At 42.0% G+C, this 14,527-nt stretch overlaps 1 protein-coding gene across 1 annotated transcript in view; it reads left to right on the forward strand.

Annotated features, from left to right (window-relative positions):
* Positions 1-14,527, forward strand: part of TJP2 (tight junction protein 2) — a 51,881-nt gene that overhangs the window by 22,936 nt on the left and 14,418 nt on the right. The window contains 11 exon segments of the mRNA XM_021716269.1: positions 811-914; positions 1,515-1,668; positions 3,057-3,165; positions 3,273-3,406; positions 3,951-4,017; positions 4,839-4,989; positions 9,798-9,906; positions 10,963-11,173; positions 11,847-12,034; positions 13,094-13,189; positions 14,188-14,267. Of these exon segments, the coding sequence (XP_021571944.1) occupies positions 811-914; positions 1,515-1,668; positions 3,057-3,165; positions 3,273-3,406; positions 3,951-4,017; positions 4,839-4,989; positions 9,798-9,906; positions 10,963-11,173; positions 11,847-12,034; positions 13,094-13,189; positions 14,188-14,267 (1,403 nt within the window).

Below are 14,527 nucleotides of genomic sequence, written 5' to 3' on the forward strand. Positions count from 1 at the left end.
TTTATTGTAGAGACGAGGTCTTACCAAGTTGCCCAGGCTGGTTGTGAACTCCTGAGCTCAGGCAATCCTCTTGCCTCGGCCTCCCAAAGTGCTGGGATTACAGGCTTGAGTCACTGCGCCTGGCCTTAAATGCTATTTCTGCTAAGTTGAGAAAGAGTTAGTTATCATTCCTGCTTGTGTCCGCTCTCTGTTCTGGACTATGACTGTTTGGATGGTCGTCATCCATGGAGGTAGACTTGCCTTTTCCTTTTCCTTTCTTGACTGTCAGCTTCCTGAAGGGGCAGGAGATGAACCTCAGTGCTTTTAATCATTGTGGTAAGATCTGTGCTGCGTCATTTTAAACTTATTTTGTAATCTACTTCACAACTCTCCTGAATTGCAGAAAGCTACTTTGTCTTGTAATTATAAGATTTTTCAATCAGAACAAGAATTTTAAAAATATGGATGTGTCTGTTTTAAAACCCTCAAGGTTGTGGAAGCTTTCTGAAATAACCAAAATTCATCCTTAAAATATGTATGTGTTTTTGCAGGTTTGGTATCCGAGGCTACAAGCCTGTGCCGTCACAACTGGCTAATTTTTTGATTTCTTGGAGAAAGAGGGTCTCGCTGTATTGCCTCCACTGGTCTAAATCTCCCCTGGCTTCAAGCAATCCTCCCACCTTGACCTCCTAAAGAGCTGGGATTACAGGCGTGAGCCACCACGCCCAGCCAAATTAACTTTTTATAAACATTTTTCAGTAGTCCTAAAGATCTGTCTAAATGTTCTGGACAAATGGATGCCATGTGTATGTTTCTGTGCTTGTCTCCTAGAGTATGGTCTCCGGCTTGGCAGTCAGATCTTCATAAAGGAAATGACTAGAACGGGTCTGGCAACTAAGGATGGCAACCTTCACGAAGGGGACATCATTCTCAAGGTGGGCCTGGGGTAGGGAGTGTAGTGGGCATGCTGGCATTCAGAGCCTACATCTCACATTCAAGCACCAACATGATGAAACTTAGTTGCCGTGGGGGTAAGATAGAGGCAGGAAGAACAACTTAGTGAGATGATTTTTATCACAAAGACCAGACTCGGAGGCCTGTAACAGTTTAATATTTGTTAAACAAACAAACAAACTCCCCGAATATATTCTTCTTTTGTTTGTTTAAAGTTTTGGTTCCTCTTCCCTAAACTATGGAAAGATGAGAGGGAAAGCGGGTGGTATATGAATGCTGAATATTTAATAGTTCTTGTAAACCTCTCCTGTCAGGAAACACATTCCAGTAGTAAACCAAACCATCGACTTGAGCTTGGAAGTTAAATAAATTAGCAGAGTAACTTACACTTGTATTTGGGATCCAGGCGTGCAGGATTCTGTTTAATTTAAAGGAGAATTCATTTTTATTCATCCTAAAGCCTGTGTCTGTTTGAGTATTTGAGCAAAGCCTTTACATTTTTAGACAGGGAAAATACAAATTTTCTACTTAGTTGTGATTAATTATATTGTGTATAACATTGCTATTCATCATAAACACAGATCAATGGAACTGTAACTGAGAACATGTCTTTGACGGATGCTCGAAAATTGATAGAAAAGTCGAGAGGAAAACTACAGCTAGTGGTGCTGAGAGACAGCAAGCAAACCCTCATCAACATCCCGTCATTAAATGACAGTGACTCGGAAATAGAAGGTAAAAATAAGAGGAGGCTGTGAGTTTAGCTGGAAGTCAGGAAGGTATAACTTTTGTATCCTTATCTCTATAGCATAGCTATTCAGCTGGCAGTTAAATTTCCAACAAAAGCCTCCCTTTTAGACTTTAATCCCTAAAGGTGAGTGTTTGGTTGTTATTTGCTTACGGAAGTGTCTATCGATGTCCATACCATCCTGAATGTACCCAGTCTCATCTGAAAGTAAGTGTCCGTTGAAATTTAGTTTTCAATATGAAATGCTGGTGCACTTGTGAACTCCCAGAGGAGTCTTAATTAGGCCACTGCAAGCAAAACTGGTTAGTAAAAAAAACTATATATAAGTGGTTCAAAGAACGAACCATATCATGTATACACCTGCTAATTGCTCATGCTTGCACTTATTCATGTGGATTTCAAAAAGTAGCTATTAGAATTGCCAACAAAGAGAACAATTGGGAGGACAGCTAAAATAGCTAGAGTCAAAATGGCTAATACTGTGCTGTTTATTAGTTAGCAATCTGCATCATCTTTTATTTTTTATTAAAAAAATTTTTTGTTTTTAGTTGGAGTCTCACTCTGTCGCCTAGGCTGGAGTGTAGTGGCACGCTGACGGCTACTGCAGCCTTGACCTACTGAGCTCAGGCTACCCTTCCGCCTCAGCCTTCCAAGTAGCTGGAACTACAGGCACACACCACCATGTCCGGCTAATTTTTTGATTTATTGTAGAGATGAGATCTCGCCAAGTTGCCCAGGCTGGTCTCGAACCTGTGGACTCAGGCAATCCTCTCACCTCAGCCTCCCAAAGTGCTGGGATTATAAGCGTGAGCCATCGCGCCTGGCTTACCTTTCCTGTTTTCGTTATTTGAGTATGAATTATACATAGAATAACATTTTAACCTTGTAAAAATTGTCAGTAAAAGTAAGTAGTCATAATATATCCAACTTAACCATTTACTATTGCTTTTGTGCAGAAAAGTTTAGAAAATAATAAGTCCCCAAGATGTAAAACAGGCTTTTGTTGATTTTTTTAGAAGAATTTAAAAAATATAACCTTAAACTTAGTTTAGTTTCCATTGTATCCATTGTTGGTCACTGCCGTGGGTGCAATCCAGGAAAACAAAAGGAACGTGAGAAGTAACCCCAGCATCAAGGGGGTATCTAATGGGGTGAAAGAGAAATACACAGTTCTGAATTTGGCTTCCTCTTTAGTAATTAATGCCTTTCCCTTAAAACAATGAAGTTTTTTTCTGAGGAAAGGCAGTTACACTAATGGCACATTTACTACCCACCTCTCTTCTGTTTCCCATGTTTCCTACCCAGCAAACAGTATAATTTCTGGTACAGGTCTTAAATATTTTATTAGAAAGTCTTTTCTTATTTTTGAAATTAGATATCTCAGAAATAGAGTCAAACCGATCATTTTCTCCAGAGGAGAGACGCCAGCAGTATTCCGATTATGATTATCATTCCTCAAATGAGAAGCTGAAGGAAAGACCGAGGTAAGAGGACGTGTATTTTCCCTTGCACGTGTCACTGTGAATGTGTGCACACGTATGTATCTGTGAAACGGTTATCTCAAGAAACACTAACATGATGTATGCTTTAGTTCAAGAGAGGACACGCCAAGCAGGTTGTCCAGGATGGGCGCCACACCCACTCCGTTTAAGTCCACGGGGGATATTGCAGCCACGGTCGTCACAGAGGCCAATAAGGAACCCAGATACCAAGAGGAACTCCCAGGTGAGGCTTTAAGACCACCAGTTGCAATAGCTGTGTTTGATAATTCCAGAGGGTGGCTGGAAGGAGATAGAGAAAGAGAAAATCATTCTTACAGATGGAAGAGGCCCTCTCTCTCTCTCTGTTAATAGTGAAAATCTATAAACAACAGCCTTTTCTATGTGCCATTAGAATTGGTCACATTTTGTCACATTTGATGAGTTGACATCTTTTTGTCTCCCATTCTCGATCCCAACCCCATGCCCCTAACCCTGTCCCACCACCCTACAACTATCATCATAATCCTATATGCATAAATATTTTTCTATGGTGCTATTATCTTGCACATGTGATTGTGTACTTTGCATTTTAGAGGTTCATTTCTCTTGTCACTTATTTTGAGAAGCCACTGGCACCTTGTAGAGTCTTTTTGTTTGTGATGACATACATGTAGCATAAGATATAGACTTCCTTTTTTTTTTTTTTTAATTTTGTGATGTTTACATTTAGAAGCAAAGAAACTCCTGCTCGTCCAGGTTGATAACAATAGATGTTTTGAAATCCACAGCTCCTCAACCAAAAGCAGCCCCGAGAACTTTCCTTCGACCTAGTCCTGAAGATGAAGCAATATATGGGTATATATTTCAGACTCTTTTTTTTTTCTTTCTTCTTCCTTAGAACTCTGTCTCCTTAACTGAAATCCAGAAGAATGATGTTTCTTTACCCAGAGATGGTGATTTTGCACACCGTTGGCTCCTTTTTACCAATCTCTATTGCTAGTGCTTATGAGAAAGCAAAATCATTTGCAGGAATAGCAAAATGTGGAAGTAGATGAACTTTGCGATTTTGATTTTATCTGCCTACTGGCTACTTTTCCAGAATGTTATTCTGCATATTTGCGTTTGCCAGATAAATACCTCCTGCATAGGTGAAGTATTGCTAAACTATGGTGTCCAGTAGTAACTGCAGTGACCTCATGGTTTCAGTGCATGGGGGAGGGACACAGTGCTCTGCACTTGATTGCAAGACCCCCTGGTTCAGCAGGACTCAAGAGCAGCAGCCTTCTGGCTTAGAACCCTGCTCCCTTGAACAGATAAAGCCTGTGTCTTTTTTTGACAAGATCTATGTGGTGCCAGCAGGCTTTCCTTTGGAGGAATCCTAAATTGGGAGTCAGATGGCCTGGATTTTAGCTCTCACCCTGCCCTTTGTTCACTTTCTTATCTTGAATGAGCAAATGTAAACCTCCTATAATTCTGCTTCTTCACCAGTAAGATGAGCCTACTGGTATTCATCTCACAGTCCCAAGGAAGATAAATTCGTGGAGAATATGAGAAAAACGAGAGAGAGCTTTGTAAAACTATAAGTCACTCTGTAGAGAGAAGCTAAATTCTCGTATGCTATTCCCTCTTGAAAAAATATCTCCCGTCTTTCCTTGCTGAAACTGAATCTGTTGCAGCACTGATACCAAAATGGTGAGGTTCAAGAAGGGAGACAGCGTGGGCCTCCGATTGGCCGGTGGCAATGACGTTGGGATCTTTGTCGCTGGCATTCAGGAGGGCACCTCGGCGGAGCAGGAGGGCCTTCAAGAAGGAGACCAGATTCTGAAGGTAAGAAAAGCCCAGCTCAGCCAGGCTCGGTGGCTCAGCCTGTAATCCCGCGCCTTTGGGAGGCTGAGGTGAGTGGATTGCCTGAGCCTGCGGGTTCGAGACCTGCCTGGGCGGCGAGACCTCATCTCTACAATAAATAAAAAAAAAAAAATCAGCCAGGCGTGGTAGCGCGTGCCTGTAATTCCGGCTACTTGGAAGGTTGAGGTGGAAGGATCACCAGAGCCCAGCAGGTTGAGGCTGCGGTGGCCGGGAACTCTGTTTCTAGAAGTTTCTTGGAAGGAATGGACTTTTCTGGGTCCTTTCATAAGGGAAGAGAAAGTGGTCCAGCATGTGAAAATAGACCAGCCTCAGGTTTGAGGCCCAGCATTAAAGTCTCTGGCCCAAGAAGGGGAATTCTTCTGTCTTCTCAGTCCTGGAACCCAAAATTGATCCCTATGTTGGTGGGAATTTAGAATGTTTAAAATGCTTGCCAAGGTTTTTATTAGTAAGTAAGAGCTTACAAGAAAGATGTTTCAAAACGATCGTTCTAATTTTTGGTTTTTCGTTGTGTTCCCCCTGCCTGGTTTCACTCTTAAGGCAGTGGCCCATAATTGAACAAAGGTGGGCGTTGGCATTAGATTGGGTGATCTGAATCCCGTCCTAGCTTCTTGTCAGTTCTTTGACCCTGGCTCACCCTGGGACTCAGGTTTCTATATCTGTTCAGTGGGGATAAGAATACCTGCCTCAGAGGGACCCTGGGAAGATTAGACTAGATAACTCTAACAGTTCCCTGTCAGAGTGGCAAGGTCAGTGTCCACTCTTTTTTTCCTACTAGGAGATGACAAATAACTGCCATTTGATATGTTAGTTACTTATATCTAAAATTGTCTGGGAAAGGGAATTCCTGATTAATCAAATATTGATGCTTTTTTCCCCCCCTTAAGAAAGCAGGATTTATTGAGAGGACAGAAAAGCTTCCACAGTGTGAAAGGACCCAAGGGGGTTGCCCTGGTGTTTTTAAAGTTACTATATGTTTGTATAATTTTTGGTGTTAAAGAATTTATAAGATGATAACTTTACTTTGCCATTTTATGATATATAGATAATGCATTTTTTTGCTGACCAGAATAAACTTGAAGAACATCAAGTGTCTCATTACAATAAAAATATACAGTGTTAGAGAACTGTCATTATTGGAATTTCTGTTTCTTTAAATTTGTAGTTCTTTTTTCTTTTTCTTATTCTTTTTTTTCTCCCACCCCCCCTTTTTAAAAAAAATTTTTGAGTTGGGGACTTGCTCTGTCGCTCAGGTTGGAGTGCTATATAGCATTAGCACAGCTTACCACAGCCTCGACCTCCTGGCCTCAGGCAATCCTTCTACCTCAGCCTCCCGGGTAGCTGGAACTACAGGCTTGTGCCCCCATGCCTGGAGACTTTTAAAAATTTTTTTGTAGAGCAAGGCTTTGCTATGTTGCCTAGGCTGAACTTGCAGTTCTTATATATGAATTTTTCCCCTAGTTTAGTGAAAAGTTCATATATAATAAACTAAGGGATATGGTAAGAGCTTCTAGGCTCAAAGGAGAGGGGAGAAAAAAAGTTGTATAATTCCCCAGGAATCTGATAGCAAAGTACAAAGCAGACAGGCCTCTTCCTTCTTGGCGTCTGGCCCCGTTGTGGTAGTTCAGATTTCACTTCTGGAGCAGATGAAGGGCAAACCATGATCATGAGCTTTGTGCAAGCTTTCCAGTGAAATTCTAGACCATCCTTGGCTCTGGTCAGGATCCTAGAAGACTACGTGTACCTGAGTGAACCTCGTGGTCCCGCATGATCCTCGGAAAACACCACTCACCAGATGCTGCTGATAAAACCCCCTCCAAGTGCCAGCTCCTACCAGTTGACGCTTGGCAAATATGCTCATGACGAAGAAAAAGCATTTTCCTAACCAGTGTGAGGCCATAGGGTGACAGCTAGAAATTTGGAGCTTTTGCTTCTTACAGCTCAGGAATAAATTATTTTTGTTCTGTGGTGGGGGATGGGGGGGATTTTCTAAATTTCTGTGAAAAAAAGTAGCAAATTCACCTAAGGAGCTTGGCAGTCAGACCTCCCAGTAAGTCATTAAAGGCAGAGAGAGTTGCTTCGATGGTAATAAGTCATGAAACTCAGCACTTATACTTATGGAAGACACTGTGGGAATTGGCTTCTCTTGCAGTAATCCCATTTGGAGGTCAGGCCAGTAGGTGGTCTCCTTCTTGGGGTGCGAATAAATTTTCTGCTGTGACTATAAAAGCAGCCCTCAGTTTCCACAAAGGGGTGAGAAAGATTGAGTTTGCTCATGGGTGAGAGAGCGGAGAAGCTGCTCCACAATTGTAAACTATAGCTAATCCAGAATCCTCTTCAGACTCTCAGCGGACACAGCCAGGCCCTGCAGACTACTAAGTAGCTCGTGAAAGAGGATATTTATTGGAAAGGACTGTCCCATCTAACCTTCAAGTAGAAAAGTGCCGCCCTGGCTTTGTTCACTTTAATTTGTTCGGGCACTCCTTTTCATGGCCTCATTGAATATATGAAGTGAGCAGTATACATATGCTAATCGTTTTTTCCTGCTGTAGGTTTTTAAGCATGTCGCTAATGGCGACAGGCTTCGTGTTGGACGAAGGCATGAGTGTGCTGTGCAGTAGCGGGATATGTGTCTTGTCAATAACAGAGACACGTGTTCTTTTGTTTATTCCTGCTTGGCTTGACTATCCTTTGCTTGTTATGCATTTGGTAGGGTTGTCATTTCTCTTTCAGAAACTTCTATGGGATGGAAAAGAGAAAAAAAAACCTCCTACAGCGTATTATTATTATTATTTTATTTTTTTCATTCAAGATCTCTGTTGTGCAGGCTGGAGTGCAGTAGCACACTCACAGCTCACTGAAACATTGAACTCCTGGGCTCGAGTGATCATTCCACCTCAGCCTCCTGAGTAGCTGGAATTACAGGCATGTGCGACCATGCTCGGCTAACTATTTTACATTTTTTTGTAGAGATGAGGGCTTGCTATGTTGTCTCTGCTGGTCTGGACTCCTGGGCTCAAGCAATCCTCCCACCTCAGCCTTGCAAAGCATTAGGATTGCAGGCATGAACCACAGTACCTGGCCCTAAGTTTGAATATTAGTCATGTAAATATTTTAAATGTAGCTACCATGTGTACTTTAATTTTGACTGTTACAATTTTTGGCTTAATCAAAGGTCAGTCTCACACAGCCACAGAGATAGACAGAAGGATTTCCAAGTTCTTCCCCTTAACCCTCTGGCTTTGTCTTATTTAATAAATAGATGCAAGCATACATGGTATGTATAAAAACATACACATGGCCATATATAGATAGAGATGTAGATAAACAAATGGCACAAGAAAGGATTAGGCGCCAAAGTGCAATGATTCCTAATTGGGGACAGGGAGGTAGGAATGACAGTGTCTTAAATAAAATTGTTTCAAAGGAGAAGTTAACTTGATTGTTAAAGCAAGCACTCTTTAAACCAACCAATCAGCCAGGCTCTGTGGCTCAGCCTGTAATCCCTCGCCTTTGGGAGGCTGAGGTTAGTGGATTGCCTGAGCCCGCGGATTTGAGACCTGCCTGGGCAACTTGGCGAGACCTCATCTCTACAATAAATCAAAAATTAGCCAGGCATGGTAGTGTGCACCTATAGTTCCAGCTACTTGGAAGGCTGAGGCGGATGGATCGCCGGAGCCCAGCAGGTCGAGGCTGCGGTGGCCAGGAGTGGCCACTGCACTCCAGTCTGGGTGACAGAGTGAGACTCCAACTAAAAAAAAAAGCAACCAATCACTTTATTTTAAAAGCACCAAATTAGTATGTCTAATGCTCACTTTTACTTAATTATAAATTTTGGCCATTAATTAAGGCCCCACTACTGATGGGTTTTTTTCATTAATACAACATTAATCTTGTGATTCAAAAGCATTTAAGAATTGTCAGTGACTGAAGAAAATACTTCATAGGAATTCTGTATCTTTTCATTTCTACCATATATTATGAACATATCAGATACTTTAAAATGAGTTTTACACTTTACTTATTTGTAATTCTGTTTTAAAATAGTTGTAAAGGTACACAACTATGATTCAAAATGTCTGTTCTTTGTACCACATTTCAATTTTACTGCTTTCTAAGTCATCTTACAAAAGCTATTTACAGTATCTTGCCAGAAACATGTATGAACCAGAAGCTTAAATATATAATGCTTTGTATTAGACTAATTGTCTGCCATATAAAGCTAATGCTCTTCAATTTTATAAACACATAGTAAGTGATAGAAGCTATAGGAGAAAGGTAGAATTGGTCAGAATCTTTATTTGCAGACTTTTAGTTGAACCATTTAAAAATAGCATGAATGCTGGGCCAGCATGCTCATTTGCCACAGACCCCACTACTCCCTATTGCATTATAGTTACCTGTTTGGTACTTGTATATTATCTTCCTGGCCACCTCCAAAGGAGGCTCAAAAGATAAGAGGGAGACAGAAACAACCACAAGAAACTCTAATCTGAGTCAGTGATAAATCCTTGATTAAACAACTTATCTCTAAGGGGTGGTTGATAGTAGGGAGGCAGGGAGGCTATATGACACCCACACAGCTAGGCCCGTAGCAAGGTGCTGGGTGGGAGTGGGCTTGAGAAGGGACATCAAAGACTTCTTTATATTGTGGTTTTGCTCTGGTAAAAGCAAGCCCTGATAAAAACAAGCAAAAAGCTCAGGTGGCACCTTCCTGTACATTTCTTTTTATGTGTAATTTTTTATTTTTTTCTGTTTTTCCTTCCTGCCAGGTGAACACACAGGATTTCAGAGGGCTGGTCCGAGAGGATGCTGTTCTCTACCTGTTAGAAATCCCCAAAGGTGAAATGGTGACCATTTTAGCTCAGAGCCGAGCTGATGGTGAGCAAGTTTGGTCATTTTTTAGTTAGGGGGAGTTGGAAGTATGAGATGTCTTGGGACCAGAATAGGCCAATCTGAGCATTAAAAAATGGAAGTGTACCTTGACACCTAATTCCTGGGCCACAGGTTTGTGGAGAAAATTTAGGTGCCATTTCACCTTCTATAAAAATGTTTTCTAAGCACCCACTAAAATCATTTCACTAGTTGTGTCAGTTTGTAATAAAACTGCCTTTCTGAGCTGTGACATATCCTTAGGTTCTGCCTAGAGTTATCAAGTTTCCATATGCCAGACGCATATGTCGGTTGGTGCCCACATTAACCCTTAACCAGTCTGACAGATTGCTCCACCTTTCTAGACTTTGTTTTCATCTGTAAAGGAGGGGTTGGAAGTATCTTCTCTGTCTACTTCAGAGGTTGAATGGCAACTATATTAATCAAGACCATCAGAGAATCAGAACCAATATGAGATAAAGAGATTTATTTTTAGGAATTGGCTTGCATAATTATGGAGGCTGGCAAATGCCATGATCTACGAGGCAAACTGCTGAGGATCTCATTCTAGTCTAAGCCCAAAGGTCTGAAAACCAAGAGGGCCAATGGTGTAGTTCCAGTACTACACCATTGTAGTGTAGTACTACAATGGTGTAGTACTACACTATTAGTACGGTGGGAAAAAAAGCAGATGGCCTTGTTTGGAGGCTACCACCTCTTACTGGAGAGGGTCTGGTTTTTGTTCTCTTCAGGTTTTCAAAAGATTGTGTGAGGCACACCCATGTTGGGGAGAGCAATCTGCTTTACTCAGTATACCCATTTACACATTAATCTTATCCAGAAACGCCTAGAATAATGTTGGATCAAATATCTAGGCATTTCATGGCCCAGACAAATTGACACATAAAATGAACCATCCCAGCAACTCATGAAGTTAGTTACTCATCCTTCTTCCTGTTGGAGTTGGGATTCCCTTATGGCCTGTGCACAGAATAGAGAGAAGCTAAAGGGCTGATCACTTCATCTTTCTCTAAGCCAAATGCAAACAATTCTTTTGTCTTTCAGTGTATAGAGACATACTGGCTTGTGGCAGAGGGGATTCGTTTTTTATAAGAAGCCACTTTGAATGTGAGAAGGAAACTCCGCAGAGCCTGGCCTTCACCAGGGGGGAGGTCTTCCGAGTGGTGGACACACTGTATGATGGCAAGCTGGGCCACTGGCTGGCTGTGAGGATCGGAAATGATTTGGAGAAAGGTTTAATCCCCAACAAAAGCAGGTACCTGAGGTCACATTCCCACACACCCTTCTTGATCCCTCCCCCTGCAGAAAACAACAGAACCCCCCCAAGAGGACACCCCGTGCATTCATTATTTGTCTCATCTTCTTGTTTATGGCGTGTAACCCGAACTGAACTACGAGGTGGCTTGCTGTATTTAGCCTCACGTGGTTGGTTGTCGTCTGTGGCTGTGTTTGGACAATTTCCTAAGGATTATCCGCTGCCTTACACAGTGTATGAGGGAGACACTGAATGGCCATGGCACACCTCTTAGAGACAAGTCACCCTTGCCTGCTGCGTGGTCTTCATCCTTAGAGTGGTGTATGTACCCCGTTGAATACTTGCTGGTTGGCTAACAGTGCCAGGATTTAGAAAAGAGATCTGTGTTTGAGCAGGAGTTCCAGATACGTTTATACCTGCATATCAGAAGGAGCCAAACTTAGTGTGTCCATTACTAAGCTACTTCTGGTGGATTTTATAGAGACCCAGCCTTTTCCTGCCTCCATTTGAGAGTGAAGGTCCCCATGTTTCCCACCCTCTAAAACTTCACTGCCAAGTTGGATCTTCTCTGGTCCAAGTTCAATGGTAGAGTTGACCAGATTTGGTTAATGTCGTACCCATTGGCTGCGTTTTCTGGCTTTAGAGATTTACTACTCGTGCTTTCTTCTCTCAGAGCTGAACAAATGGCCAGTGTGCAGAATGCTCAGAGAGACAATGCTGGGGACAGGGCAGATTTCTGGAGAATGCGTGGCCAGAGATCCGGGTTGAAGAAGAACCTAAGGAAGAGTCGGGAAGACCTAACAGCTATTGTGTCTGTCAGCACCAAGTTCCCGGCGTATGAGAGGGTTTTGCTGCGAGAAGGTGAGGAAGCCATATGGAGCCAGGAAATGATCCGACTGGGCTCTGAGTCTGTTTCCTTCATGTTCAGATTGTCATGGTCAAGTTCTACCTTATCTGCGTCATTTATGCCAAAGCCAGTTTATAAAGTTGAAATTATATTTTAGTAAGGAGCATGACTTAGAAGAAAGTGAGCTGTTCAAACTCCTAAATGGAGGCATATTTCTACATTCAGAAGTTTCCATATATTACCAGTAGCAAATTTTGCCGATATTTACCAACAGCAAAAGGAGTTTGAGGCTGCAGTGAGCCATGATCGTGCCACTGCACTCCAGCCTAGGTGACAGAACAAGACTCTGTCTCTCATTTAAAAAAAAAAAAAAAGGTGAGAAGCCAGGTGCAGTGGCACGTGTCTGTACTCTCAGCTACTCAGGAGGCTGAGGCTGGAGGGTTGCTTAAGCCTAGGAGTTTGAGTCCAGCTGGGCTGACATAATGAGGCCACATCTCTTTAAAAAATTTAGGGACACCCCCTCAGGTCCCCTCCCACTGTGGGAGCTTTTCTGTCCTCTCAATAAATCCTGCTTTCTCACTTAAAAAAAAATTTAGGCTGGGTGCAGTGGCTCATACCTGTAATGCCAGCACTTTGGGAGGCTGAGGTGAGAGGACCACTTGAGGACTGGAGTTCAAGACCAGCTTGGACAACATACAGAGACTGTGTGTGATGGTGCACGCCTATTGTCCTAGTTGCTTGAGAGACTGAGGTGGGAGGATTGCTTGATTCCTGGAGTTCAAGGCTGCAGTGAGCCAAGATTGTGCCACTGCTCTCCAGCCTGGGGACAGAGTGTCTCTTATAAAAAAAAAAATTAGGTCAGTATTTGGTTGGGTGAAAAACAGATTGTAAAAATGTTGAGGATAGTGAAGGCATAGTCTTCAGAAAAGAGCTGGGCTGATCTGGGGATAGGAGAACTCACAATTTCTTTCATGTAGTTGTGTTATTTTCAAAAGCCTGCATGATACTTTACTGCTTATCTTAACAGCTAGGCCAACGTATGTGTTTTAATGGCCGTTCTTGTCTCATTTCAGCTGGTTTCAAGAGACCTGTGGTCTTATTTGGCCCTATAGCAGATATAGCAATGGAAAAGCTGGCACATGAGTTACCTGATTTGTTTCAAACTGCTAGTAAGTCTGTCAGGTTTTTTTTCTCCCCAAATTTTTATTCTGAATAATTTCTATCAAAAAGAGAAGTTGAAAGAGTAATGAACATCCATATACCCTTCACCTGGAGTCACCAGTTATTGACACTTTGTCCTGTACACTTTCTCTTTCCCATCCCATGCCCATACACACACATGCACACACAATCAGATGCCTCTAAAAATTTCTGCTGAACCATGTGAAAATTTAAGTTATAAACATAACACTTTATCCCTGAATGTTTGTGTGACGCTCCTAACAACAGGGACATAGGTCTACACAATCATAATACCGTTATCAGCCTGTAATCCTAGCACTTTGGGAGGCAGAGGAGAGTGGATTGCCTGAGCCCAGCCTGGGTAACTTGGTGAGACCTCACCTCTGCAATAAATCAAAAAAATTAGCCGGACGTGGTGGCACGTGCCTGTGGTTCCGGCTACTTGGAAGGGTGAGGTGGGAGGATTACCTGAGCACAAGACTGTGGTGGCCGTGAGTGTGCCACTGCACTCCAGCCTGGGCAACAGAGTGAGACTCTGACTCCAAAAACAAACAAACAAAAAACCAATACCATTATCACAGATAAGAAATGTAACATTGAGACAATACTATTTAGTATGTAGTTCATTTTTCAGATTTTCTCAATTGTCCCAATTATGTCCTTCATATATTTTTTTAAACTTTTATGATTAACCAGGGATCACGCATGATGTTTGATTTTTATGTCTTCTATTTTCTGGGGTGTGTGTGTGTGTGTGTGTGTTGTATGAGACATTTGAAGACTCCAAGCCAGTTGTCTCATAGAATGCTCCCTACTGGACTGGCCTAACCGTTTCTTCACAGTTAGATGTTGTTAGCAGATCCCACTGCATCTCATTAGGAGGTACCTAATGTCATGCACCCTGTTATTGTTGATGCTAGGTTGGAGCATTTGGTTGTCACTGTTTTCTAAACAATTATTTAGCCCCCTGTTTTTGCGTTTGCAGAAACAGAACCAAAAGACGCAGGCTCTGAGAAATCCAGCGGAGTAGTTCGGTTGAACACTGTGAGGCAAATTATTGAACAGGTGAGAAAATTCATCCAAAGGCCATGTTGTCAGAAATAATTGGATCATGGTTTGCTGCAGTCACTTTTAGAATAGAATCTGTCTTTTAACAATCATTAAATGTTAATGATACAAAATTAATGTAAATGCAAGACATTTTACTGTGGAAACCAGTCACTGTTCTGTGGCAGTTAACATTTTATTTTTTTCAGTTCCCAGCACTATACCAAATAATCTGTTAATTCATGTTATCAGAAGTTCTGACAGATTGATGGTATTGA

This window comes from Carlito syrichta, unplaced genomic scaffold (genome assembly GCF_000164805.1).
Source record: "Carlito syrichta isolate Samal-C Ts95f unplaced genomic scaffold, Tarsius_syrichta-2.0.1 Scaffold104763, whole genome shotgun sequence".
Taxonomy (NCBI): Eukaryota; Metazoa; Chordata; class Mammalia; order Primates; family Tarsiidae; genus Carlito; species Carlito syrichta.